The sequence below is a fragment of the Amblyraja radiata genome, chromosome 32 (assembly GCF_010909765.2).
Source record: "Amblyraja radiata isolate CabotCenter1 chromosome 32, sAmbRad1.1.pri, whole genome shotgun sequence".
Classification (NCBI taxonomy): Eukaryota; Metazoa; Chordata; class Chondrichthyes; order Rajiformes; family Rajidae; genus Amblyraja; species Amblyraja radiata.
In genome coordinates this window covers 5,154,059-5,181,809 of record NC_045987.1, presented here as the reverse complement: position 1 = coordinate 5,181,809, position 27,751 = coordinate 5,154,059, and the positions used below count along the sequence as shown (strand labels likewise).

Sequence of the window (27,751 nt, the reverse complement as noted above, 5' to 3'; positions counted from 1 at the left end):
TCTGTCGTTGTTTCCTTGCGCCATTGTTTCCCCCTTTCCGACCGAAGGCTCTGAACATGACCATTGCGGTCTAATGTAAACATTCCCAATTGGGCGGCACAGTGGTGCAGAGGTAGAGTCGCTGCCTTGCAGCACCAGAGACCAGGGTTCGATCCTGACAACGGGTGCTGCTTGCATGGAGTTTCTACGTTCTCCCCGTGACCACGTGTGTTTTATTCCGGGTTCTCCGGTTCCCTCCCACACTCCAAAGGCGAGCAGGTTTGCAGGCTAATTGGCTTCGGTAAAGTTGTGAATTGTTCCTGGTGTGTGTAGGATAGTGTTGGTGCGCGGGGGATCGCTGGTCGGCACGGACTCGGTGGGTCGAAGTTTAGTATCTCTGGAACTCTATAATTCTGTATCTCCAAATCAAAAAACTAAAACTCTGTGTTGGTAATCTTGGCAAAATAATGAATCTTGTAAAACTATATGATAAAGTTGTTTGTTCAGCATTAAAATATTGTAGAATATTGATTCACAATATGATAATTCTGCATATTCTGGTCCTTTGACATTTCCCATTTGGAATGGCTTCAATATTTATTTCATGAAGTGTGGATGGATGATGTTTACATTTCAATGTATTGTCAAATATTTCACCTTGTTGGTCTATCAGGCTGCAGAAAAAAATTCAAAATATTTGTTTTGATGAGTGCTGAGCCTTGTTTTATTAACCTTTATTCTGTTTTGCTCGAGATTCCAGCTTCTTACGTCTTCCAAGTTCTTTGATGCTTTTGATTCCAAGGAAACAATGTTTTTTATTCCACATCAACATTGATGGGGCATATGAAGCCACAAGGAACTGCGGATGCTGGTTTACAAAGAAAGGCACAACGTGCTTGCATAACTCAGCAGATTAGGCTGCGTCTCTGCACAACATAGATAGGTGATGTTTCAGGTTGAGATCCTTCTTCAGACTGATTTTAGTCTGGAAGAAAGCTGGATGAGCCCCACCTTAGATCTCATAAGGAATAGAATAAGGCCATTCGGCCCATCAAATCTACTCCGCCATTCAATCGTGGCCGATCTATCTCGCCCTCCTAACCCCATTCTCCTGCCTTCTCCCCATAACCCCTGACACCCGTACTAATCAAGAATCTCTGCTTTAAAAATATCCACTGACCTGGCCTCCACAGCCTTCTGTGGCAAATAATTCCAGAGATTCACCAGCCTCTGGCTAAATAAACAAAGCTGGAAGGGAAGTGGTTACTTTTCCAACTTTCTCCCCATGACTACAATCAGTCTGAAGAAGGGCCCTGACTTGAAACCGTGCCTAAACATGTTCTCCAGAGATGCTGTCTAACACATTGAGTTACTTCAGCACCTTGTGCATTTTTATGATGGAGCAAATGATGTTGTAGTGGAAGCTGATTACCGGCAAATATGCGAGAGAGGGAAAAGGGAAGGTTAAAGAAAGAAGACAATTACATTTTCGCAAACAATTTACAACATGATGGGATTAACACATCTGTAATTGATCATTTTCATCACCAGAGGAGTTAATTAGCATTGATGAATGCAAATCAAAAGGTTAAATGGAAAGTTGCACTTGTACTCATTGGCCTTGAGTGGTTTAAGATGGGATCTATTGCATTAATACAATAACCATTAAACCAGATGCTTTTCAATGATATGGCAGATGATGAGGTATCATTAATGGATAACACAACCCAAAGAGCTTAGCAAGTCATAATAACTGTGTTCTGGGGCTTCCTGTCAAGTTTAAATCTGATTAAAATTTGACCTGACAACATTTCTTTTTGCTGGATCGGATAAAATAGCCTATTAATTAGTCACTTCCATGGCCTCGCGCTTCATGTGTAAAGAACATGGCTGTTCAATATCAGCTGAGTTATAGACTATTAAAATAAGAGTAAAGCTCCAATAATCTAGCGTCAGATTGTTTGGAAATCATGAGAGTTCAGCAACATTAGTCCAGAATGTGAGTGGTGTGTATGAGTACCACTCGTGAGTACCAGAGAGTATGTGAGGAGGGTGAGTAGGGAAGGGGTTAGAATGCGTAGGAAGGAACTGCGGTTGCTGCTATTCGCCGAAGACAGGCACAAAATGCTGGAGTAACTCAGCGGGTCAGGAAGCATCTCTGGAGAAAAACGAATCGAGACACGAAACGTCACCTGTTCCTTTTCTCTGGAGATGCTGCCTGACCGGCTGAGTTACTCCAGCCTTTTGTGTCTAATCTTATGGGTTAGAGTGGGGCTGGGGTTGGGTTTCTGAACATGGTCGGAACCAAGACTAGGGTCTGGAGCACCAGGGCACAGGGAGGTGGGTAGGTTTGGAGTCCGAATCTGTAGTACATAGAAAATAGGTGAAGGAGTAGGCCATATGATCATGGCTGATCATCCAAAATCAGTACCCCGTTCCTGCTTTTTCCCCATATCCCTTGATTCCCTTAGCCCTTAAGAGCTAAATCTAACTCTCTCTTGAAAACCTCCAGTGAATTGGCCTCCACTGCCTTCTGTGGCAGAGAATTCCACAGATTCACAACTCTCTGGGTGAAAACGTTTTCCCTCACCTCAGGCCTAAATGACCTACCCCTTATTCTTAAACTGAAGCAATAACAAATAGTCGAGGAAAACTATTAATCCAGCACTAAAAAAAGTTGATGAGGAATGCAGGAGTGAGTCCAGAAGTAGGAAAAACTTAGGCCTTGTGGAAATTAAACCTGGGAATCTGAATTTCGCATCAAATCAGGTGGCGCAGCGGTAGAGTCTTACAGCACCAGATACCCAGATTCGATCCCGACTACGGGTGCTGTCTGTACTGAGTTTGTACATCCTCCCCGTGACCGCGCGGGTTTTCTCCGAGATCTTCGGTTTCCTCCCACACTCCAAAGACGTACAGGTTTGTAGGTTAATTGGCTTGGCATAAATGTTAAATTGTCCCAAGTGTGCACAGTACGGTGTCCATGTGCAGGGACCACTGGTCGGTGCAGACTCAGAGGGCCGAAGGGCCTGTTTCAGCGCTGTATCTCTAACAAAATCAAAGCATAAGTGCACTTGGAGCTGACATTAAATGACTATTCTGTTGCATTTCCAGTCATTCTGTCACATTATACCATCCAGTTAAACATAGCTTAGCACAGGAGATGAACAGAACATACAGAGCAAGTCAAGACAAATAAACCAGAATGTTTATTTTAGAGATACAACATGGAAACAGGCCCTTCGGCCCACAGAGTCCACGCCGACCATCGATCACCCATTTACACTATATCCCACTTTCACTATATCCACTCCTTGCACACTCGGGGTGATTTTACAGATGCCATTTAACCTTCAAACCCGCGTGCCTTTGTGATGTGGGAGAAAACCGGAGAACTGGGTGGAGAGCCCATACAGTCTTAATATAAAGGGGAGGTCATTTAAGACTGAGGTGAGAAAAGACGTTTTCACCCAGAGAGTTGTGAATTTATGGAATTCCCTGCCACAGAGGGCAGTGGAGACCAAGTCACTGGATGGATTTAAGAGAGAGTTAGGTAGAGCTCTAGGGGCTAGTGGAGTCAAGGGATATAGGGAGAAGGCAGGCACGGGTTATTGATAGGGGACGATCAGCCATGATCATAATGAATGGCGGTGCTGGCTCGAAGAGCTGAATGGCCTCCTCCTGCACCTATTTTCTATGTTTCTAAGTCACAGGGAGAATATGCAAACTCCACACAGACAGCGCCCGAGGTCAGGATTGTACCGGGTCCCTGGCTCCGTGAGGCAGCCGCTCTATCAGCTACGTCACCGTGCTGGGGCCTTTGGGTAACCTGAAGGATGTTATCTGAAAGGGTCGACTGGAAAAAAAAAGCAGTGGATTCGTCTTGTGAAGCAAAGTTCTGCAGCACACGGAGTGGATTTAGAATAGAAAGTGGAAATATTACTGAGGTGGAACCAGGCATCATTAGTGATGACAGGATATGATCAGCGAGTGTTTTGCTTCAATGTATGATGCTCGAACACTGGACTGGTAATTAGCTTGAGTAATACTGATGATACCATATGTGACCTTATCTTTCGTGACAACCTTCTGTGGAAATAATGCAATAAATCCTGTTTGCAGGAGCAACCTGCCATTATTATAGTAATTGGCGGTGAGGTTGCAGTGTGGCAGCCAAAACATGTAGTTGCAATCGGACAGCCAGTGTCGAGAGTATCTCGCTTCAAAGAGCTTGTTTTACAAGCTTTCTCAGCTTCATTCACTGGAGTTTTGCCCTATCCTCAGGGAAGGACAGGGAACAAATAAAGTACAAACAACTAGGATAGTTGTGCGTCTCAGGATAGGAAGCTGATCAACTTTAGTTTAGAGATACAGTGCAGAAACAGGCCCTTCGGCCCGCCCAGCCCGTGATGACCGGCGATCCCCGCACACCAACACTATCCTACACACACTAGGGACAGATGCTGGTTTACACCAAATGTAGACACAAAATGCTGAAGTAACTCAGCGGGTCAGGCTGAAAGGGTCTCGATCCAAAACGCCACCTATTCCTTTTCTCCAGAGATGCTGCCTGGCCCGCTGAGTCCTTCCAACATTTTGTGTCTATCGACCTGTCGAACCTGATGTTGGATTCTTGAGCAAAACACAGAGTGCTAGAGTGACTCAGCGGGTCAGGCAGTATCGCTGGAGGGGAATACCACGCTCTGAGGAGATTCACACTGAGGAACTGCAGATGCTTTAACCTTAAGCAAAACGAAGAATGGTCTGAAGAAAGGACCCGACCCAAAACATCGCCTACCCATTCTCTCCAGAGATGCTGCCTGACCCACTGAGTTACTCCAGCGTCTTAGCTTTTGCTTACAACTGAGGAAGATGTTTGCCGCCCCTCATTTACAATATATTCAGTTTGATGGGGCAGGAGGACAACAGAGAGATAAAGAGCAAAGCAGAGACACTTTGCATCATTCTGCTGCTGTACAAGCACTCCACAACACGTACAAAACTTCCAGGCAGGCAAGTTTCAAAACAGCTGCCCCAAGTCTGGCCCGGGCTCACAAGGACTGAAACACCTTGACCAGAGACTCTTCATTAGCTTCGAGTCACCCTTCCCTGCAGCTACGTTAACTTCTGAGGCAATAAAAAAGGGAATGGGTCTCAGGTAAATTCCTCCTGCAACTCCCCAGGCACTGCAAATCAGTATGGTTCAGAACGCATCTTTTTTTCCCTTCAATTAATACCGTAGGAGATGTGCAAAATAATATTAATAGAAAATGTTGCGTCTTTTTTTTAAACCAATTAAGAAAGTTAATAGTTTGCAGTTTGGATCAATGACTACTGAAATCAACCCGAGCAATTATTTTACATTATTAGATTAGATTAGATTAGATTATTTAATGACCACACAGTCAAGCTGGTGGAATTCAGGTTCAGTACAGGATGTTACAAGGTAGGCTGATTCCCGTCAAACATAACATAAAACACAACATCATACAATATACAGTACATGCATGGGGAGGATATGTGCTGTTATCATAGTGTGTTCAGAATTCGGATTGCGTGTGGGTAAGAACTGTTTTTAAATCGAGATGTCTTGGCGGGCAGTGAGCTGTAGCGCCTTCCGGATGGCAGAAGGTGGAAGATGTGGTGAGCTGGGTGGGAGGGATCAGAGATGATTTTCTTCACCCTTGACACGGACCGTTTGTGATGGAGTGATTCTATTGATGGAAGGGGAGTGCTGATGATGCTGGCTTGTTATGGATTGTGCCAAATGCAATAAAGGCTCGGGCAACTGCAAGTTATTCAAGTCTTGGGAACAATATCCATTAACCTGTCCATTCTTTAAGGGCCTGTCCCACTTGGGCGACCTAATCCGCGAGTTCCGACGAGTTTGCCCTCGACACATACTCGCAGTATGGTCGACACGAGGTTGTAGGAGGTCTTCGTAACTCTCCTTCATGCTCGAGAGTGGTCTCCGCGTACTCGAGGCCTCAGCTAGGCCGCGGCGTTTTTTTCAACACGTTGAAAAATGCCCGCGAGTAAAAAAAGGTCGCCATGGAAAAAATCGATACTTTTTTACTCGTAGGTTGAGTCTTAGTAGGTCGGCATGTTAGTCGTAGGTAATCGAGGGTAGTCGAAGGTAGTCGTAGATAGTGTTCATCATAGTCGAAGGAAGGTCAAAGGAGGTCGTCTTCACTCTCCACTATTCGGTGTCCAATTTTCGTGAAGCTAGTCGTAGCTAGTCTTCTACATAGTCGAAGGAGGTCTTCAACGTGTCATTTAAAAAAAATCTTCTAAACTCGCCAATTAGGTCGCCCAAGTGGGACAGCCCCTTTAAACTTTAGAGGTACAGCGCGGAAACAGGCTCTTCTGTCCACCAAGTCCGCACCAACCAGCGATTGCCCTGTGCACTAACACTATCCTACACACCTGGGCCAATTTACAATTTTACCAAAGCCAATTAACCAACAAACCTGCACGTCTTTGGAGTGTGGGAGGAGACTGGAGCGCCCAGAGAAAACATACACGGTCACAGGGACAATGTACAAACTCCGTACAGACACCCGTAGTCAGGATTGAACATACCCGGGTCACTGGTGTGAAAAGGCAGCAACTCTGCTGCTGTACAACTATGCCACCCTACGTGTCTCTGGTTATCGGTGTCATTTAACAACTGCTCAGTGGACTTTGAAGCTGGTCGAAGATCAAATGTCAAAACGTAGAATAATATTACAATCAGATTTTGCCTTTTGGTGCAGAACAAAAAGGACACATATTAAGAAAATATTGTTATGGCCCAAACAGTCTGAAGAAGGGACTCGACCAGAAACGTCATCCATTCCTTCTCTCCAGAGATGCTGCCTGTCCCGCTGAGTTACTCCAGCGTTTTGTGTCTATCTCCGGTTTAAACCAGCACCTGCATTCCTTCTTACACAGTCTACAGTGATGATTAGAGTCATAGATCCATGCAGCACAGAATCAGGCCCATCAGCCCAACTTGTCCTGTCCCTCTAATCCTTTCCTATCCATGTATCTGTCCAAGTGTCTTTAAAATGCTGTTATTGTATCTGCCTCCCACCATCTCCTCTGGCAGCTCGCTACATATATCCACCACCCTTTGAGTGAAAAAGTTGTCCGTTTAAATCTTGCTCCTCTCGCCTTAAACCTATACCCTCTGGTAATAAAAAGGAAGGGCATGTGCTATTCTACACCAAAGATAGACACAAAGTTAAGGGCCAGTCCCACTTGGACGACCTCATCCACGAGTTTAGAAGACCCTAGACGGGTTGAAAAAAGTGTCAAGGTCGTGTTGACTCGCCGAAGTAAAAGACCTCCTACGACTATGTCTACGACCTCCTACGACCCCCCTCAACCTCGGTCTTCCACACCTAAGACCAACTACGACTAGCTACTAGTGGAAAATGATCACATGATAAAATGATGTCATGTTTGCATTTTTTTTCTCGGGCCAGTTACTGATCTACGACCTACCATCACAACCTACTACGACCTACCTACGACTAAAAAGTATCAATTTTTTCCATGCCAAACTTTTTTATACTTGTGGACATTTTCTATCAGGCTGGAAAAAACGGCGCGACCTATTGAGGCCACGAGTACACGGAGACCACTCACGAGCATGAGGAAGAGTTACGAAGACCTCCTACGGCCTCGTGGCGACCATGCTGCGAGTATGAGTCAAGGGCAAACTCGGCAGAGGTCGCCAATTAGATCGTGAAAGTGGGACAGGGGCTTAACTCAGCGGGTCAGGCTGCATCTCTGGAGAAAACAGACAGGTGACGTTTCAGGTCTGAAGAAGGATCCCAAACCGAAACGTCACCTATCCATTTTCTCCAGAGAAGCTGCTTAACACAGTGAATGATTTCAACATTTTGAGTTTATCTATGGTTCCTGATTTCCTGCACCTTGGGTCAAAGATACCAAAGATCCGATAGCGGAGCAAGATAGACCACTCCTAAATGCAATGGGCTGACGTGTAGTACGCCACGGAGTGGAACGTGGGCCTTTTTTACATCCATTTCAGTAACCCGACCTGACCCGACTCGCAGTGTAATCAACGTTGTGGGGGAACAGTTTGTGTTAACAAATTATAATTCTGTAAATGAGAAGATTTTTACTAAAAAACTTTTATTTTTACGAGGATGTTTCCGTAACCAGTTTCCGTCTCCGCGCTAGTATCTTTGCTCCGTTCTGGGATCTTTGGTGCGGAGACGGAAGCCGGTTACGGAAATGGGGCCAAAAATTACCCATGAATCTGCCCATGACCGTACTACGTCTTTTTCGTCGAGTGGTCTATCTTGCTCGCTATAGGATCTTTGAAAGATACTGTGTATTCACCCATTCAGCTCCACTGTGCACCATATAACATTGGACAGACTGGCTGATCCAGTGAACAGCTTATCTGTGTCAAAGGTGAAATTCTGAGAAATCAAATGCCAGCAACGAGCTACAGGAGACATTTTCCGACGATCGAGATTCTACAAATGCTTTAACCACCAACTTTAAGCATTGTATAACTCACTTGTCGGGAGTTTGTGGATCTGGCCTTTTTTGGTGAATATAATGCAGTCCCGTAACTTCCACTAAAAGCTTCAGGTTGTATTAACTTCTTCATTCTGTTGCAGGAATACCTACTACATCTTGGGAATCTATCTAGAGGAGCAGAATCAGTTGGCAAGTCCGGAGAATATGAAAGGCCATCAAATTAGCAGCCCATAAAACCTGGACATAGGTTGAACCTGTTAATGGAAGATATCTGGATCTGCGCAAACTTTGCCAATAGGACAATTAAGTGAACACATGAAACCTGTTATAAATACAGAAAATGTTGGCAGCCCTCAGCAGAACTGGCAGCATTAGTGGAAAGCAAAGCTGACAATATTCCAAGTCAAAGTCCATTCCTTTGGAACTGGGGGAATACTAGTTGGTTTTAGTTTGCTGAGAGTGTGGAGGATTGCTGGATGGATGGATGGATGGATGGAACAAAGACAACTGATGCTTACAGGGCCCTGTCCCACTTGGCGATGTTTTTCGGCGACTGCCGGCGCCAGTGGCGACAAAAAAAACGTTGCGACACTTGAAAAAACACCGCGCGTCAACACGTCATCACGCTGCGTCACCGACACGAATTTTACGGTGACCTGATACATCAGTCAATTATGCCGGCAGTCACCGAAAAAATCGGCCAAGTGGGACAGGCTCTGTACCTGTTTTCCACTGACAAACACAATGAGCTGCGATACTTGTTGGTTCACATGCTTGATTAATGGTGTTTTATCATTAATGTCTTATTATTATTAATGTTTAGTGTTTTCTGAGTCATTCGTAACTGTCGCTGTATGTCATGTTGTTACTTGTGGGCGAAGCACCAAGGCAAATTCCTTGTATGTGAATACTTGGCCAATAAACTTACTTACTTACTAAATACAAAGAGGCAAGAGGTAGAGAAATGTGAAAACGCACACCTCCAGATTCAGGGGCAGTTTCTTCCCAGCTGTTATCAGGCAACTGAACCATCCTACCAACAACAACCAGAGAGCGGCCCTGCGCTCCTGTCATGATGAAAAGGGGGTAAAATAATGAGAGGAGTTTAAAATGTTTAAAGTTTAACTTATTATTATCACAGGTGAAAAGGTTTTTTTGTTGCATGCGATCCTGTCAATGTAAAAACTATACATGATTACAATTAAGCCATCCACAGTGTACAGATACAGAATAAAGGGTATATCATTTAGTTCACGATAAAGTCCAATTAGAGATAGTTCAAAGGTCTCCAGTGTGGTAAATGGGAGGTCAGGACCGCACTCTAGTTGGTGAGAGTTGCCTGGTAACAGCTAGGAAGAAACTGTCCCTGAATCTGGAACCAGGGGCCACAGTTTAAGAATAAGGGGTAAGCCATTTAGAATGGAGATGAGGAAACACTTTTTCACACAGAGAGCTGTGGGTCTGTGGAATTCTCTGCCTCATGGGGCGGTGGAGGCCGGTTCTCTGGATACTTTCAAGAGAGAGCTAGATAGGGCTCTTGAAGATAGCGGAGTCAGGGGATATGGGGGAAAGGCAGGAACGGGGGGCTATTGATTGTGGATGATCAGCCAGCTTGCTTGAAGGGCCGAATGGCTATTACTCCTGCACCTATTGTCTATTGTCTATTCCTTCTCTCCAGAGATGCTGCCTGTCGCGTTGTTACTGCAGAATTTTGTGTCTATCTTAGTAACTTTGCAGCTGTAGAAGAGATACTACTGCTGTATTTCAGTAGTATTAGTGCATCCTTGTAAAAACTCCAAGTAACCCTGTCAGCGTTTGCTACACTCCCCCTCAAACATTGGAGTTAATAAACGATTCCTTTTGGTGGGTTTCAGATCATACTGTTTTGGTAATTGGACCTATCATGTCATTCATGCGCAGAAGACAAGTCTCGGCTTTAATTCTGTTATTTATTGTTCGGCAGCCTGGCCATCAACAGTTGTTTCCTCTTAATTGTTAACGCTCCAGATGAAGCCATTACACTCACTCGTTGCATGGGATTTGCTCCGTGCATTGAGGATTACACATGATGTATTAGGTTGCTATCCCACAGCTGCCTTCAGTGTTCTGCAGAAACACTTCCAGGACTTATTCAACCCTCAGCTTTGAGCTTCTTCAGCTTCTGACTGCGTGTCAATAAAAACTCCTGGCCTTACAACCACCACTTAAAAAAAAAATCTCCCACTAGCCATTAACATTCCCGGGCAAAGAGGGGAACATTTGATAGATAAATCTGACATCTGGTTTTACTTCAGTGGGCCATCGCTCCAGCATTCAGTAACACGTTATTTTGCACTGTTCCTCTGGGTAACCAGAGGCCCCCTTTTCCAATGTTTTAACATCCATAACCTTGGTGCTTCTCCACTTCACTAAATATCTAGCAGTTCTCTTGTTTGGATTGGACAGACCGCTTATAGATAGTTCACGTCATAGGAACAGAATTAGGCCATTCGGCCCATCGAATCTACTCCGCCATCCAATCATGGCTGATCTCTTTCTCCTAATCCCATTTTCCTGCCTTCTCCCCATAACCCTTGACGCCCGTTCTAATCAAGAAAGTGTCTATCTCTGCCTTAAAATATCCACTGACTTGGCCTCCATAGCTCCCTGTAGTCACCCAAAAAAATCACCTACGTGGGACAGGCCCTGTATCTCTGCCTCATACCAGCAATGTGCAGTCAAGTCATAGAAACATAGAAAATAGGTGCAGGAGTAGGCCATTCGGCCCTTTGGGCCTGCGCCGCCATTCAATATGATCATGGCTGATCATCCAACTCAGTATCCTGTACCTGCCTTCTCTCCATACCCCCTGATCCCTTTAGCCACAAGGGCCACATCTAACTCCCTCTTAAATATAGCATCTATATAGTCATCTATCGCATGTTCAGCTGACCTTTTTTCTATTTCGAGATATAATTTGGGGCTTTAACTCATCAGATTGTAGGAGGCACGGTGGCGCAGCGGTAGAGTTGCTGCCGTACAGCACCAGAGGCGGGGTTCGATCCTGACTACGGGTGTTGTCTGTACGGAGTTTGCATGTTCTCCATGTGACCCCGTGGGTTTTCTCTGGGTGCTCCGGCCTCCTCCCACACGCCAAAGACATACCGGGTCTGTAGGCTACTTGGCTTCGGTAGAATTGTACATTTTTCCCTAGTGTGTGCAGGTTAGTGCGAGTGTAGAGGGTTTGCGGGTCGGCGCGGACTCGGTGGGCCGAAGGGCCTGTTTGCGCGCTGTATCTCTAAACTAAACTAAACTAAACTAAGATGATGTCACTATGCTGCCTGGACCAACTGCTTCCTTGTCTTAACTGAGAAGGAATGGGTGATGTTTCGGGTCGAGACCCTTCTTCAGTCTGGTTCGGGATAAGGGATATGAGAGATATTGGAGATGATGTAGAGAGACAAAGAACAATGAATGAAAGGTTATCCTGCTGAGTTAAGGGCCTGTTCCACTTGGACGACCTAATCCACGAGTTTCGAAGACCCTAGACGAGTTGAAAAAAATGTCAAGGTCGTGTTGACTCGCCGAAGTAAAAGACCTCCTATGACCTCCTGCGACTATGTCTACGACCTCCTACGAGTATGTTTACGACCTCCTACGACCCCCCTCCACATCAATCTTCCACACCTAAGACCAGCTACGACTAGCTACGAGTGGAAAATGATCACATGATAAAATTATGTCATGTTTGCATTTTTTTTTCTCGGGCCAGTTACCGACCTACGACCTACCTACGACCAAGTACGATCTACCTACGACCTACCTACGAGTAAAAAGCATCCATTTTTTTCCATGCTGACCTTTATTTTCACTCGAGGACATTTTTTCAGGCTGGAAAAAACGCCGCGACCTACTTGAGGCCATGAATACGCGGAGACCACTCACGAGCACGAGGAAATGTTACGAAGACCTCCTACGACCTCGTGGCGACCATGCTGCGAGTATGAGTCAAGGGCAAACTCGGCAGAGGTCGCCAATTAGGTCGTGAAAGTGGGACAGGGGCTTAACTCCAGCTTTTTGTGCCTATCTTTGGTTTGAACCAGCAACTGCAGTTCCTTGTTACACTTTGTCTTTACTGTAATACCTTTCTTGCAGAGAGATATCCCCAGTGTAAATTTACATTACTTAATCTTTCACAGTGATCTAGTGCATGCTACAGAAGCTGATACTGTTGCATTCTAATAATAACTAACGACAGGCAGATAGAACGAAGATTAACAGTAAATCACAAGTCACTGGTTGAATTTCCAGAACAGTTTCTCTTGTCATTTCCTCTACAAGCGGGCATTTCATAATCCTTCTGAAGTTACTGGAGACGAGCAGGAGACTTCAGTGGCAATTCAGTCCCCAGCACTTAACAGCGGACAAGGAAGGCATTTGGACAATGAAACCTATGCTGACACTCACTCTTCAGTTGCAATGTATTGAAATCTTATAGTTATAGATAAGGGGTGGGAGATTGCAACCTTCACATGGTCCACCCTGTTTCGACTAATGCAATCAACCCGACGTGCACAAACAGAAGATCAAATAGAACAAGTTGACCTGCAACTTTAGGCTGTGCATGCCATAGGCAAGAAGAGGTTATAGCTATGATAGTCATCTTATACTTCAGCCCTCCATCAGTATGCCTGGTTGAATTTCATTCTAATACTTATAAATTAGCCTTTTACTGTCCCCTTTAACAGCAGTTTGTGGCCAAATCAAATACCAGGATAATGCTTTGGAGGGAACTGCGGATGCTGGTTTACACCGAAGATAGACACAAAATGCTGGAGTAACTCAGCGGGACAGGCAGCATCCCTGGAGAGAAGGAATGGGTGGCGTTTCGAGTCGAGACCCTTCCTCAGACTGAGAGTCAGGGGAGAGGGAGACACAGAGATATGGAAGGGTGAAAACGAGAGATCAAGGGGGTCGACGGTAAAGACAAATGTAGAATAGATCATTGTTAGCTCGGGGAAGGTGACAACGAGGCAGACAAAGATGAAATTTAATCAGGAGGTCAGTCAGACTGGTCGGAGAACAAGGATGAGGGAGGGATGGAGATAGAGGGAAAGCAAGGGTTACTTGAAGTTAGGGAAATCAATATACATGTCACTAGGTTGTGAGCCGCCCAAGGAACATATGAGGTGATGTTCCTCCAATTTGCGCTGGGCCTCACACTGACAGTGGAGGAGGCCCAGGACAGAAAGGTCAGTGTGGGAATGGGGGGGAGAGTTAAAGTGTTTAGCAACCGGGAGATCGTGTAGGCCGAGGCGGACTGAGCGGAGGCGGGTAATGCTGTTTGTTCACCAAGACCGACACAAAATGCTGAAGTCACTCAACGGGTTAGGCAGCATGTCTGGAGAACATGAATAGTGATGTTTCGTGAAGGGACCTTCACGGACTTTCTTGCCATCTTACCATATTCTCTGACTCCGCTATCTTTAACAGCTATCTAACTCTCCCTTGAAAGCATCCAGAATTGGCCTCCACTGCCTTCTGAGGTAGCGAATTCCACAGATTCACAACTCTTTGGGTGAAAAAGTTTTCCCTCATCTCCGTTCTAAATGGCCAACCTCTTATTCTTAAACGTAAACCAGTCCATAACCTCAGAATAAAAGGAATTTATTCTTATTCTTTATTCTTATTCTTAAACCGTGGCCCCTGGTTCTGGATTCCCTCAACATCGGGAACATGTTTCCTGCCTCTAGTGTGTCCAATCCCTTAATAATCTTATACGTTTCAATAAGATCCCACTCTCATCCTTTTAAATTTCATAGTATACATGCCCAGCTGCTCCATTCTCCCAGCATATGGCAGTCCTGCCTTTCTGGGAATTAACCTTGTGAACCTACGTTGCACTCCCTCAATTCCTTCCATCGAGGGGATTTATCGCAGTCGCTGCCTCAAAAAGGCTGGCAGTATCATCAAAGACCCACACCATCCTGGCCACACACTGATCTCCCTGCTACCTTCAGGTAGAAGGTACAGGAGCCTGAAGACTGCAACAACCAGGTTCAGGAATAGCTACTTCCCCTCAGCCATCAGGTTATTAAACCTGGCTCGGACAAAACTCTGATTATTAGCAACCACTTTCTGTTATTTGCACTACCAGTTTATTTATTCATGTGTGTATATATTTATATCATGGTATATGGACACATTTATCTGTTTTGTAGTAAATGCCTACTATTTTCTGTGTGCTTAAGCAAAGCAAGAATTTCATTGTCCTATACAGGGACACATGACAATAAACTCACTTGAACTTGAACTTGAACTTGAACTCAATAGCAAGAATGTCCTTCCTCAAATTTGGAGACCAAAACTGCACACAATACTCCAGGTGTGGTCTCACTAGGACCCTGCACAACTGCAGAAGGACTTCTTTGCTCCTATACTCAACTCCTCTTGCTATGAAGGCCAACATGCCATTCGCTTTCTTCACTGCCTGCTGTACCTGAATGCTTACTTTCATTAAGGGCAAGAGATTCCGTGCATCTACCCTGATCTATTCCTCTCATGATTTTATACACCTCTGTAAGATCATTGCAGTACATTTCTTACCAGCTGGAACATTTCTCCTACAATTACCTTGGGCCGAGCTCATCTTCACTGCGCCACCCGAAGTCTCCAAATTTTTCATAGTGTGAGTTGTAATGATATATCACTCGATATACCATGGGAGACGAGATCTCCATCAGCATATTGTAGGCTGTTTGCTGCTCTTTGCCACTGGTGTAACCATTAAATAGACTGTAGATTATCTCCGATATTTCTGCAATAAAAACGTAAGGGAGTTAGAAACAGCTTACCCGCCACTCTCTGTGTAAAACATCAGTCTGGCACATAGACATAGAAACATAGAAACATAGAAAATAGGTGCAGGAGTAGGCCATTCGGCCCTTCGAGCCTGCACCGCCATTCAATATGATCATGGCTGATCATCCAACTCAGTATCCTGTACCTGCCTTCTCTCCATACCCCCTGATCCCTTTAGCCACAAGGGCCACATCTAACTCCCTCTTAAATACAGCCAATGAACTGGCCTCAACTATCTTCTGCGGCAGAGAATTCCAGAGATCCACCACTCTCTGTGTGAAAAAAGTTTTCCTCATCTCGGTGCTAAAAGATTTCCCCCTTATCCTTAAACTGTGACCCCTTGTTCTGGACTTCCCCAACATCGGGAACAATCTTCCTGCATCTAGCCTGTCCAACCTCTTAAGAATTTTGTAAGTTTCTATAAGATCCCCCCTCAATCTTCTAAATTCTAGCGAGTACAAACCGAGTCCATCCAGTCTTTCTTCATATGAAAGTCCTGACATCCCAGGAATCAGTCTGGTGAACCTTCTCTGTACTCCCTCTATGGCAATAATGTCCTTCCTCAGATTTGGAGACCAAAACTGTACGCAATACTCCAGGTGTGGTCTCACCAAGACCCTGTACAACTGCAGTAGAACCTCCCTGCTCCTATACTCAAATCCTTTTGCTATGAATGCTAACATACCATTCGCCTTCTTCACTGCCTGCTGCACCTGCATGCCTACTTTTAATGACTGGTGTACCATGACACCCAGGTCTCGTTGCATCTCCCCCTTTCCTAATCGGCCACCATTCAGATAATAATCTACTTTCCTGTTTTTGCCACCAAAGTGGATAACCTCACATTTATCCACATTATACTGCATCTGCCATGCATTTGCCCACTCACCTAGCCTATCCACGTCACCTTGCAGCCTCCTAGCATCCTCCTCACAGCTAACACTGCCCCCCAGCTTCATGTCATCTGCAAAGTTGGAGATGTTGCATTCAATTCCCTCCTCCAAATCATTAATATATATCGTAAATAGCTGGGGTCCCAGAACTGAGCCTTGCGGTACCCCACTAGTCACTGCCTGCCATTGTGAAAAGGACCCGTTTACTCCTACTCTTTGCTTCCTGTCTGCCAACCAGTTCTCTATCCACATCAATACTGAACCCCCAATACCATGTGCTTTAAGTTTGTATACTAATCTCTTATGTGGGACCTTGTCGAAAGCCTTCTGAAAGTCCAGATATAACATATCCACTGGTTCTCCCTTATCCACTTTACTAGTTACATCCTCGAAAAATTCTATAAGGTTCGTCAGACATGATTTACCCTTCATAAATCCATGCTGACTTTGTCCAATGATTTCACCACTTTCCAAATGTGCTGCTATCCCATCTTTAATAACTGATTCTAGCAGTTCCCCCACTACCGACGTTAGACTAACTGGTCTGTAATTCCCCGTTTTCTCTCTCCCTCCCTTTTTAAAAAGTGGTGTTACATTAGCTACCCTCCAATCCTCAGGAACTACTCCAGAATCTAAAGAGTTTTGAAAGATTATTACTAATGCATCCACTATTTCTGGAGCTACTTCCTTAAGTACTCTGGGATGCAGCCTATCTGGCCCTAGGGATTTATCGGCCTTTAATCCATTCAATTTACCTAACACCACTTCCCGGCTAACCTGGATTTCACTCAGTTCCTCCATCTCATTTGACCCCCGGTCCCCTGCTATTTCCGGCAGATTTTTTATGTCTTCCTTAGTGAAGACAGAACCAAAGTAGTTATCCAATTGGTCTGCCATGTCCTTGTTCCCCATGATCAATTTACCCGTTTCTGACTGCAAGGGACCTACATTTGTTTTAACTAATCTTTTTCTCTTCACATATCTATAAAAGCTTTTGCAGTCAGTTTTTATGTTCCCTGCCAGTTTTCTTTCATAATCTATTTTCCCTTTCCTAATTAAGCCCTTTGTCCTCCTCTGCTGGTCTCTGAATTTCTCCCAGTCCTCTGGTAGGCTGCTTTTTCTGGCTAATTTGTACGCTTCATCTTTTGTTTTGATACTATCCCTGATTTCCCTTGTTATCCACGGATGCACTACCTTCCCTGATTTATTTTTTTGGGCCACTATCTTTTTCCAAGTTACATGAGTCTAAATCTAAAGGGCATAGATTTAACAGGAGAGCGGTAAGCTTTAAATGAAGCCTGAGGGACAACATGTTTCACACAGAGTGTGGGTGGTGGGTATGTGGAATGAACTGCCAGAGGAAACTGGAGAAACAGGTACAATTATAATTTTTAAAAATCATTTGGACAGGTAAATGGATAGAAATGTTTTGAGAGATATGTGACAAACGGGACGAGCTCAGGTTGATATTGTGTAGGAAAGAACTGCAGATGCAGGTTTAAATTGAAGATAGACACAAAATGCTGGAGTAACTCGGCGGGACAGACAGCATCTCTTGAGACCCTCCTTCAGACTGCAAATCTCAGTCTGAAGAAGGGTCTCGACCCGAAACGTCACCCATTCCTTCTCTCCAGAGATCCTGCCTGCCCCGCTGAGTTACTCCAGCATTTTGTGTCTATCTTCGGTGTAAACCAGCATCTGCAGTTCCTTTCTACTGACCTATCCATGCTGTTCGCCTCGATGACTCAAAAATAAAGTCAGCTCCACAGTCAAAAGCAAGCATTATGAAGCACAGAAGAGAGGGGAAAAATAATCACCGAAAGCTTCAAAAAAGCAATTGCCTGCTCCAGTAATTAGTTTTCACAATTTCTGCACTGTTTAGCCTCAAAACCTCCTCATTCCTGTCAGACCCTGCTTTCATGAGCAATGGGGGAAATGCTTACTGACCATAAAAATCAACGTATAACTCACCGCGTTATATAAGTTGCTGTCCACCTTTTTTTAGCCACTCCAAAAAAAAAAAAACACTCATGAAGTCAAGCTATGCACATTTTTCTGATTGCATATCACTCCACATTGCCTGCATTCCAGGATTAAGGTGCAAAGCAACTGGCCTTGCTTTTAATTAGCTCTGTGGAGACTCGGGGGAGGGGGGGGGGGGGGGATGGGGGGGGAACGGGGTTAAGAGGGGGGGCAGATTTCAAGGGGGCTTTGACATGAATTGAAAATGGGCACACATTAACTTTGAATCAAATAGTAAAAGGCTGGAAAGTGGTCTTGTGTTGAACCTTACACTGTCAGTGGGAAAGGTGAAACACTTTGCTGCTGTTACTTTTAAGGGGATGGACCCAAAATGCCGGAGTAACTCAGCGGGATAGGTAGCATCTCTCGATCGAAGGAATGGATAACCTTTCAGGTCGAGACCCTTCTTCAGCCTCCTTAAGGCTCTGCAGAAGGGCTCTCAATCCGAAACGTCGCCCATTCCTTCTATCCAGAGATGCTGCCTGTCCCGCTGAGTTGCTCCAGCATTTTGTGTCTGTCTTCGGTTTAAACCAGCATCTGCAGTTCCTTCCTACAGCCTTTAAGGAGAATTTTTTGCAAAATTTTAATAGTGGGAATGGCGAGGGAGTATAGAGGTGCAGCAGTCCATTAGTTTTTGTGCGATGCAGTTAATTTCTTTCACAACCTCTTCAGATAAGTGTTTTTAAGACAGCAGTGAATTGAGATGACTAACGACTGTCTGGTCTCTATAGAAAAATACCTCAATGTACATGGCTGGGCTAAATCAAATAACCTCACAAATCAGCCTGTAAAATTGTTAGATAAGACTTTATTGCATAGATTTTAAGTCAAAGAGCTCGTCGTAATGGAGCGTTTCATTGCAGCAATTACCGTGGCAGCATTTATCCAGGCTCACCAATTTTCAATTGCAATGGATATTTTCTTTCAAGGAAAGCTCCTGAATGAATCTAATTTGTAACCTTTGTCTTTCAATTAATTTATAGGCAAGAGGGAGCAATCCAGTTGATAGGGGAGTTCTGTTTCACCAAACATCTTTGGTCTCCATGGCCGCTGATATTCTGAATTAAAGTTTGACTCGTCTGACCTGTTTAAAGTTGGGATACTGATAGTTTCTTGATTAGTAATGGGCCTGGCCCACTTGGCCGATTTTTTCGGCGACTGCCGGAATCATTGACCGGTCACCATCATCAGGTCACAGAACAATTTGCAGCGTGACGCGACGTGATTACGTATAGACGCGCGGTGTTTTTTGAAGTGTCGCAACATTTTTTTTTGCCAAGAATGTTTAAATGTTCAAAACCTTTCGGTGACACTGATATGACGCCGGCAGTCGCCGAAAAAATCGTCAAGTGGGACAGGCCCTTTAGGGCGTCGAAGGTTACGGGGGGAAGGCAGGAGATCGGGGACGAGAGAGAAAAATAGATCAGCCCTGATCGAATGGTGGAGCAGATTCGATTCTGTTATCTTAGGTCTTATGGGATAAAAAATGAATTAGAATCGATGAGCCGAATGGCCTAATTCTGTTCCTATGTTTTATGACTTATGGTCCCATGGGATTAAAAATGAACTGGGAAAAATGTGTCTAGTTTTCAAATGGGGGAATCTGAATTAAGACCTGTTACTAATGCAGAGCAAGAGAGAAGGAGTATTTCATTCAGCCCCTCCTGCAGTTGAATAAGCTCATGGATTTTCTTATTTTGTGTCCTTATGGGGCTGTCCCACTGTATGAGCTAATTCAAGAGTTCTCCCGAGTTTTCCCTGATTCAAACTCGGAGAATTACGGTAATAACCACTCGTAGGTACTCGGGGCTCTCGTGGACATTTTTCAACATGTTGAAAAATCTTCATGAATCTTCACTAAACTAAACAATCTTTTACAGGCAACACCAAAGGTCAGGATTAAACCAGGCTGTTGTTTTGTTAAAGCAGCAGATCTACTAATGGTGAAACATAAATTCTAGGAGCAGAATAAGGCCATTCGGCCCATCAAGTCTACTCCGCCATCCAATCATGGCTGATCTATCTTTCCCTCCCAACCCCATTCTCCTGCCTGTTCCCCATAACCCCCGACACCGGTACTGATCAAGAACCTATCTATCTCCGCCTTAACAATATCCATTGACTTGACCTCCACAGCCATAAATATGAAAAGAGTAGAAATAGATATACAGCTCAAAAGAAACAGGAATTAAAAATTGAGCAAAGGGGAACTGAAAACACTCACAATAAAGTTTCTACCAAGATAAATACGTTTCAAAAGGAAATAGCACAATATTTGCAAATTGTTTCCAGGTAGAGGAAAAGTCAAAGTGTGGGGTCGTAAATGTCAAATAACCCAGAAGGGAATTTAATAAAAACTCCATTGCCAAAGCGGGGTTAAAATGTGAAGGCAACTAACTATTGGGACAACTAGTTAAGGCAAATACCGTGGATGCATGAAAGAGGAAGTTGGATAATGACAAGATGGAGAAATGAACAGGAGATATGCTGATGGGATTAGCTGGAGGCAGAGGACAAGGAAGCTTGTGCCAAGCATAAACAAGGCTATCAACCAGTTGGGCAGAATTGTCTGATCCTGTATCTTAATCCCCATGTAAATTAAATCCAATACATTTGCGATTCGGGTAGTCTGACTCTTTAAGTCTTGGTTTAGAGATACAGCACGGAAACAAGCCCATCAGCCCACCGAGTCCGCACCGACCAGTGATCCCGCACACCAACACTATCCCTACACACACTGGGGACAATTTACAATATTACCCAAGCCAATTAACATACAAACCTGAGGTACACAAAAATGCTGGAGAAACTCAGCGGGTGCAGCAGCATCTATGGAGCGAAGGAAATAGGCAACGTTTCGGCCCGAAACCCTTCTTCAGATGCTCCATAGATGCTGTTGCACCCGCTGAGTTTCTCCAGCATTTTTGTGTACCTTTGATTTTCCAGCATCTGCAGTTCCTTCTTAAACATACAAACCTGTGTGTTTTTGGAGCATTATCATGCCTCTTATACCTGTACCTTGTTGGGGCGACCCCCCCATTGAAACTTACCGAATAGTGAAATACCCGGAGAGAGTGGATGTGTAGAAGATGTTTCCACTTGTGGGAGAGTCTGGGACCAGGGGTTATAGCCTCAGAATTAAAGGACGTTCCTTTAGGGAGGAGATGAGAAGGAATGTCTTTGTCAGAGGGTGGTGAATCTGTGGAATTCATTGCCACAGAAGGATGTGGAGGCCAAGTCAATGGACTTTTTTTAAGGCAGAGATAGATAGATTCTTGATCAGTACGGGTGTCAGCGGTTATGGGGAGAAGGCAGAAAAATGCAGTTAAGAGTGAAAGATAGGTCAGCTATGCTTGAATGGCGGAGTAGATTTGATGGGCCAAATGGCCTAATTCTGCTCCTATCACTTATGGAATTATGAACTCTTATTTTAAATTTGTAAAACAAAAACACCTCTGAAATGTAACGGCACATCAAAGATGAAGAAGGGTCTCGACCCAAAATGTCATCCAGAGATGCTGCCTGTCTGGTTGAGTTACTCCAGCTTATTGTGTGTATGTTCGGTTTAAGCCAGCATCTGCAGTTCCTTGCTTTAAACGTCAAAGCAGAGAGGATGAAGATAAAGCGAAGGAAAAGGGAACTTACCTTCAGCTTTGATGTCGTCAACCAGTTGGCAGGTTGTTCGTGTGGTGACTGCGCTTGGTTCCGATCGCCTCCCTCTGCTGTCCAAGGCATACAGTGTAAACCTACGACAATAACAAGACATCCGGCAGGTAAGAGATCCACTCCAAGTGTGATATTTAACATCCACGGCACACCTTCATTTAGACTTCAGACCTTTAGAGATACAGCGCGGTAAAAGGCCCTTCGGCCCACCAAGTCCGCGCCGACCAGCGATCCCCGTACACTATCCTACACCCTAGGGACAATTTGCAATTTTATCAAAGCCAATTAACCTCCAAACCTGTACGTCTTTGGAGTGTGGGAAGAAACAGAAGCGCCCGGAGAAAACCCACGTGGACACGGGGAGAACGTGCAATCTCCGTGAAGGCAGCACCCGTACTCGGAGCCAACCGGGGCCTCTGACTCTGTAAGGCCCAGCATCCCTACTGACACACCAATATGCCGCCCTTGCACATGTTTGTAATGTATATCCTTGTACATATTGTAATCTATGTAATCGTATCATTATTAAATATTGTGCTATGATTTCCATTTCACTATGGTTAAGCGGCCTTTTCACGGGGCGACTTGACGCAAGAGTTAACCGGAGTTTAACATCGTGGGAACCTCGTGCGATAACAGTACGGCATTCGTGGACCACCGTGGACCACCGTAGCGCTAACGGCAGGTCGTCGTGTAACTTGGTCACTCGGGAGAAAATTCAAGAAAGTGTGAATTTCTCCAAGAGTGACTTGTACACTTGTGGTTGAGTATTGCAACATTATATGGACGTAGTGGCCAGTGCGATATCCGTAATAACTCTTGCGGGTACCGTGGGAACTCCTGCGAACGGTGAACCCGGAAGCTGGACAGAGGGGACAGAAGGTGAGTAAAAATTATCTTATGTGGATTGAATTTAAAAAATAAATAAAAATAAAGATTTGCATCCGCATATGGACATCAACTTATTCATGAGTTATGGTAATGAGTTTCAAGAAAATAACTATAATCTTTAAAAGGGACTTTAAAAGGGACTTTACTGAAAGGTTACGCATTTTTATGGTCCGTGAGAAATTTTTCACATGTACTTCTTTGAGAGATACAGGTCGGAGTCCTCGGGTCCAGGGGTCCGGAACGCTACCAATCAATGTTGTACAGAGACCCGTGTAAGGAGTGAACTGCACATGCTGGTTTAAACCGAAGACAGACACAAAAAGCTGGAGTAACTCAGCGAGTCAAGCAGCATCTCTGGAGAAAAAAAGCTGATGTTTCGGGACGAGACACATCTTCAGACTCAATTCCGATTAGGCTGTCTGAAGAAGGGTTCCGGTGTTGGGGGAGTCCAGAACCAGGGTCCCAGTTTTACAGTCTACCGTGGGAACTCTTTAACTCAGTAAAGTAAAGTAGCCTTTATTGTCATATCAGCGCACAGGCAGCAGTTGACTGTTGCTCTATTCAGTTTCCCAGGGGGCCGGGACGGGACTGGAGTTGGGAGGGAAAGTTGGGGGAGTCGAGGGAGAGGAGGGGGAGACAGATGGGGGTGTCTTCATTTACTGGCGGCGGGTGTCTGTCACTGAAACAGGCAGGTGAGATTTCACATCCACCTTGTGTGTGCCTCTCTCTCTCTCTCCCTCCCTCTTACACAGGCTGAGAGACTCTGCCTCTGTGAGTGTACGTCTCTTTCTCCCCCTCTCCCACACACAGTAAGACCGAGGTACTGTGCTCAGTCCATCTGTGTCTCCCACATACACAGTAAAATATGTCTCCAAATGAGCCAATTCAACCAAGGGAGGATATATATAGTGTGTGAAAAAAAAAGTTACATCATTTGTGTCACGTGTAGTTCACGATGTTCATTCAAGATTTAACGGGAAAGGTCGGGAAACGGACAAGTCACTCGCGCAAATAGCAGAAATGCTGAGTACCGTGGGAACTCTTTATATACTGCCGTTATATCGTGCGAGACTCGTGCTGGACCACGACCTCTTCACTCTGGTGACATCGTGCGTCAACTCGCCCCGTGAAAAGGCTGCTTTAGACTTCCCAGTTCAACAATTAGTGTCTTAAGAACAAAACTGGCAAATTGCACATTTCAGTTTAGTTTTGTTTAAGAAGGAACTGCAGATGCTGGAAAATCGAAGGTGCACAAAAAAGCTGGAGAAACTCAGCGGGTGCAGCAGCATCTATGGAGCGAAGGAAATAGGCAACATTTCGGGTCGAAACCCTTCTTCAGTCTGAACAAAATGCCCCATCTACCCACGTTGAACCCATAGCCCTCTAAACGTTCCTGTTCATGCACCTGTCCACAATAGGACACAAATTGCTGGAGTAACTCAGCATGTCAGGCAGCATCTATGGAGAGAAGGAATGGGCGACGTTTCGGGTCGAGACCCTTCTTCAGACTGATGTCAGGGGAGGGGGCTGGACAAAGATAGCATGTAGTCAGAGACAGTAAGACTAGTGGGAGAACTGGGAAGGGGAAGGGGATGGAGAGAGAAAGCAAGGGCTATCTGAAGTTAGAGAGGTCAATGTTCATACTGCTGGGGTGTAAACTACCCAAGCAAAATATGAGGTGCTGTTCCATCAATTTGCGCTGGGCCTCACTCTGACAATGGAGGAGGCCTAGGACAGAAAGGTCAGATTGGGAATGGGAGGGGGAGTTGAAGTGCTGGGTCACCGGTCGATCAGTTAGGTTAAGATGGACTGAGCAGAGGTGTTCAGCGAAACGATCACTGAGCCTACGCTTGGTCTCGCCGATGTAGAGATGTTGACACCTGGTCAGACAGCATCTCTAGAGAGCTGTGATGATTTGGGTCAAGACCCTTCTTCTGAAGGATGGTTTCAGCCTGAACATCACCTATCTATGTTCTCCAGGGATGCTACCTGACCCATTGAGTTACTCCAGCACTTTGTGTCTTTTTGTGTATTAACCAGCATCTACATTTCCTTCTTTCTACGTGGACCTGTCCATATGAAAGTAGATAATATAGATGGAGTCATCGAGTTATATTCGGGACGACAGATGGCGCAATGGGCTAAGTGTTCGGCTGGCGACCGGAAGGTAGCCGGTTCGAATCCCGCTTGGAGTGCATACTGTCGTTGTGTCCTTGGGCAAGACACTTCACCCACCTTTGCCTGTGTGTGAATGTGTGTGAATGTGTGTGAGTGATTGGTGGTGGTCGGAGGGGCCGTAGGCGCAGATTGGCAGCCACGCTTCCGTCAGTCTGCCCCAGGGCAGCTGTGGCTACAGAAGTAGCTTACCACCAACGAGTGTGACTGAGGAGTGAATGAATAATGCGATGTAAAGTGCCTTGAGTATTAGAAAGGCGCTATATAAATCCCATCCATTATTATTATTATTATATAGCGTGGAAACAGGACTTTCAGCCCAACTTGCCCACAATGACCAACTTATCTCATCTACACTCGCCTCACCTGCCTGCATATGGCCCATATCCCTCTAAACCTGTCCTATCTATGTTTCAATAGTACCTGCCTTAACTACCTTCACCGGCAGCTCGTTCCAGCACACATTGCGTGAAAAAGTTACCTCTCAGGTTCCTATTAAATCTTTCCCTCCTCGCCTTAAACCTGTCTCCTCTGGTTCTCGATTCCCTACTTTGGGCACAAGATATTATAGAAGATTTAGACATTGCCTCAAATTAAAAGAATACATTTTTCAGCCCAAAATCAGGAAAAACTTCCCATAGCTTAATTAGTATTAAAGATGTTGGGGAGAAGGCAGGAGAATGGGGTTAGGAGGGAGAGATAAATCAGTCATGATTGAATGGCGTAGTAGACTTGATGGGCCGAATGGCCTAATCCTACTCCTGTTCCTTATGTCCTTATGATGGCTAGAAGCTCGAGGTCAAATCGCGAAGATAAATACTCTGGAAATATTTGATTTAAAAAAAATGAATGTTGTAATAGCAGTGACACTTCATTAGTCACCAAAATGGCAATCGGTGCTGGAGCCAGTGTTGGTAGGTGAGGTTTTAAACGAGTACTTCTCATTTGTGCTCACTAAGAAGACGGGCACTGTAGTTGGAGAATCCATGAAGTGGTGGGAGGAGAGAGGTGGGGACTTGGATCGTGAAATCCAAGAACAATGTTTTGGAAAAAGGGACGGTGAGATCGATGATGCCCCGAGCCGATATAATAATCAGTGTCCCAGTCATCACTTCCGAAGGACCGTGCAAAAAACACACATCGCTCCCGTCGACGCCAGTTTCAGATGCAGGAGTCTCATTCTGTTCAGACTGTCGGAACTAAATATTCAGTTTATCACAGAAATACACCAAGCCGACGAGTTTCTAGGATTACAAACTAAAATCAGATTTACCAATCAAAATTGAAAACCAGCCAAAGTGAAAAAAATATATATATAATGTTTCTCGAGAGCTGCTCCACCTGAAGATCCCAAGGCCCAGATTTAACTTTAACAAAATAAATATGAGGCCCCTGTGAGGAATGCAGAGGCACCAAAAAATGACTGGTCTCATTTAGTTTTTGCAGACACTCCACGCAATGCATTGCAACAATTCAGTATTCAATAAACGAGACATTTTTTGATCATGAGAGGAATAGATCGGGTAGATGCACGGAGTCTCTCGCCTAGAGTAGGTGACCAGGGGACATCGGTTTAAGGTTTGTCTGTTTACAGTTCGAATGGTGGCTGCTTAAATAGTACAGATTCCGGGAAAGATCAGCATTAGGAAAACTTAACCAAGTAAGCATTGTGATTTTTCAGAATGTTGAAATTCAAAACCTGGCGTGAATTGAATTTTGATGTTGCAATTGGGATTCCTTGTCAGATTAAACTGTTGAAACTTGATAAAGTGCCCATGAGAGGAATAGATTGGGTAGACGTACAGAGTCTCTAGGCCAGAGTAGGTGAATCGAGGACATGAGGACATAGGTTCAAGGTGGAGGGGAAAAGATTAAATAGGGATCTGAGGGGTAGCTTTATCACACAAAGGGTGGTGGGTGTATGGACCGAGCTGCCAGAGGAGGTAGTTGAGGCTGGGACTATCCCGTTTAACAAGCAGAAACAGATACATGGATAGGGCGGGTTTGGAGGGATATCGGCCAAATGCTGGCAGGTGGGACTAGTGTAGCTGGGACATGTTGGCCAGCGTGGGCCAGTTTGGCCGAAGGGCCTGTTTCCACACTGTATCACTCTATGAAACCCTGGCTAATACGTTCAGTTCAGCTCAGTTTAGTTTATTGTCACTTGCACTGAGGTACAGTGAAGAGCCGTTTCCACACTGTATCACTCTATGACTCTATAAACCCTCGACAGTATTCTTGCTTTGGTCAATAGTGCCCAGGATTAATCTCTATTTGGTCGGCACTATAACGTGTGACTTTTGTCATCCATGTCACGACGAGTTCTATCTGCTGCAGTGCATACGATCCAACGGAATCATTGAAAGATGAGAGTCTTCCCTCTTTCTTTACACCCTGTCTCCCTCCATCCGCATCCCCATCTCTATCCCACTCACGCATGGTTTGGCCAACACTGGACTATTTTCTCTGCGGCGTCGGAGACGGAGGGAAACCAGATGGAATGGAATGCAACGGAATATTTTATTGTTACATGTGACAAGGCACAGTGAAATTCTTTGCTTGCACACACAAGGTATACAAATAGTCACCACATAAAGGGGGCAGACAAAGTTACAAAGTACCCCTATTGTTCTTCCCCCTCCCCCCCTCATAATGGTTCCCGTCAATATAATTGTGTATAAGTGTATATTAGAGCATATTACACCAATTCCTAAATCCTTACATTGGCTCCCTGTATGTCAGAGAATTGATTTTAAAATCCTGCTGCTCACCTATAAATCACT

The 27,751-nt window shown here is 44.9% G+C and overlaps 1 protein-coding gene across 8 annotated transcripts in view; it reads right to left on the bottom strand.

The window, feature by feature from the left end:
- Positions 1–27,751, bottom strand: part of astn2 (astrotactin 2) — an 823,694-nt gene that overhangs the window by 14,396 nt on the left and 781,547 nt on the right. For all 8 annotated transcript variants that reach the window (XM_033048879.1, XM_033048880.1, XM_033048881.1 and 5 more), the window contains 2 exons: positions 21,882–21,982; positions 15,094–15,277 (listed from right to left, as the gene is read on the bottom strand). In XM_033048879.1, coding sequence (XP_032904770.1) covers positions 15,094–15,277; positions 21,882–21,982 — 285 coding nt within the window. The remainder of the gene's footprint in view (positions 1–15,093; positions 15,278–21,881; positions 21,983–27,751) is intronic.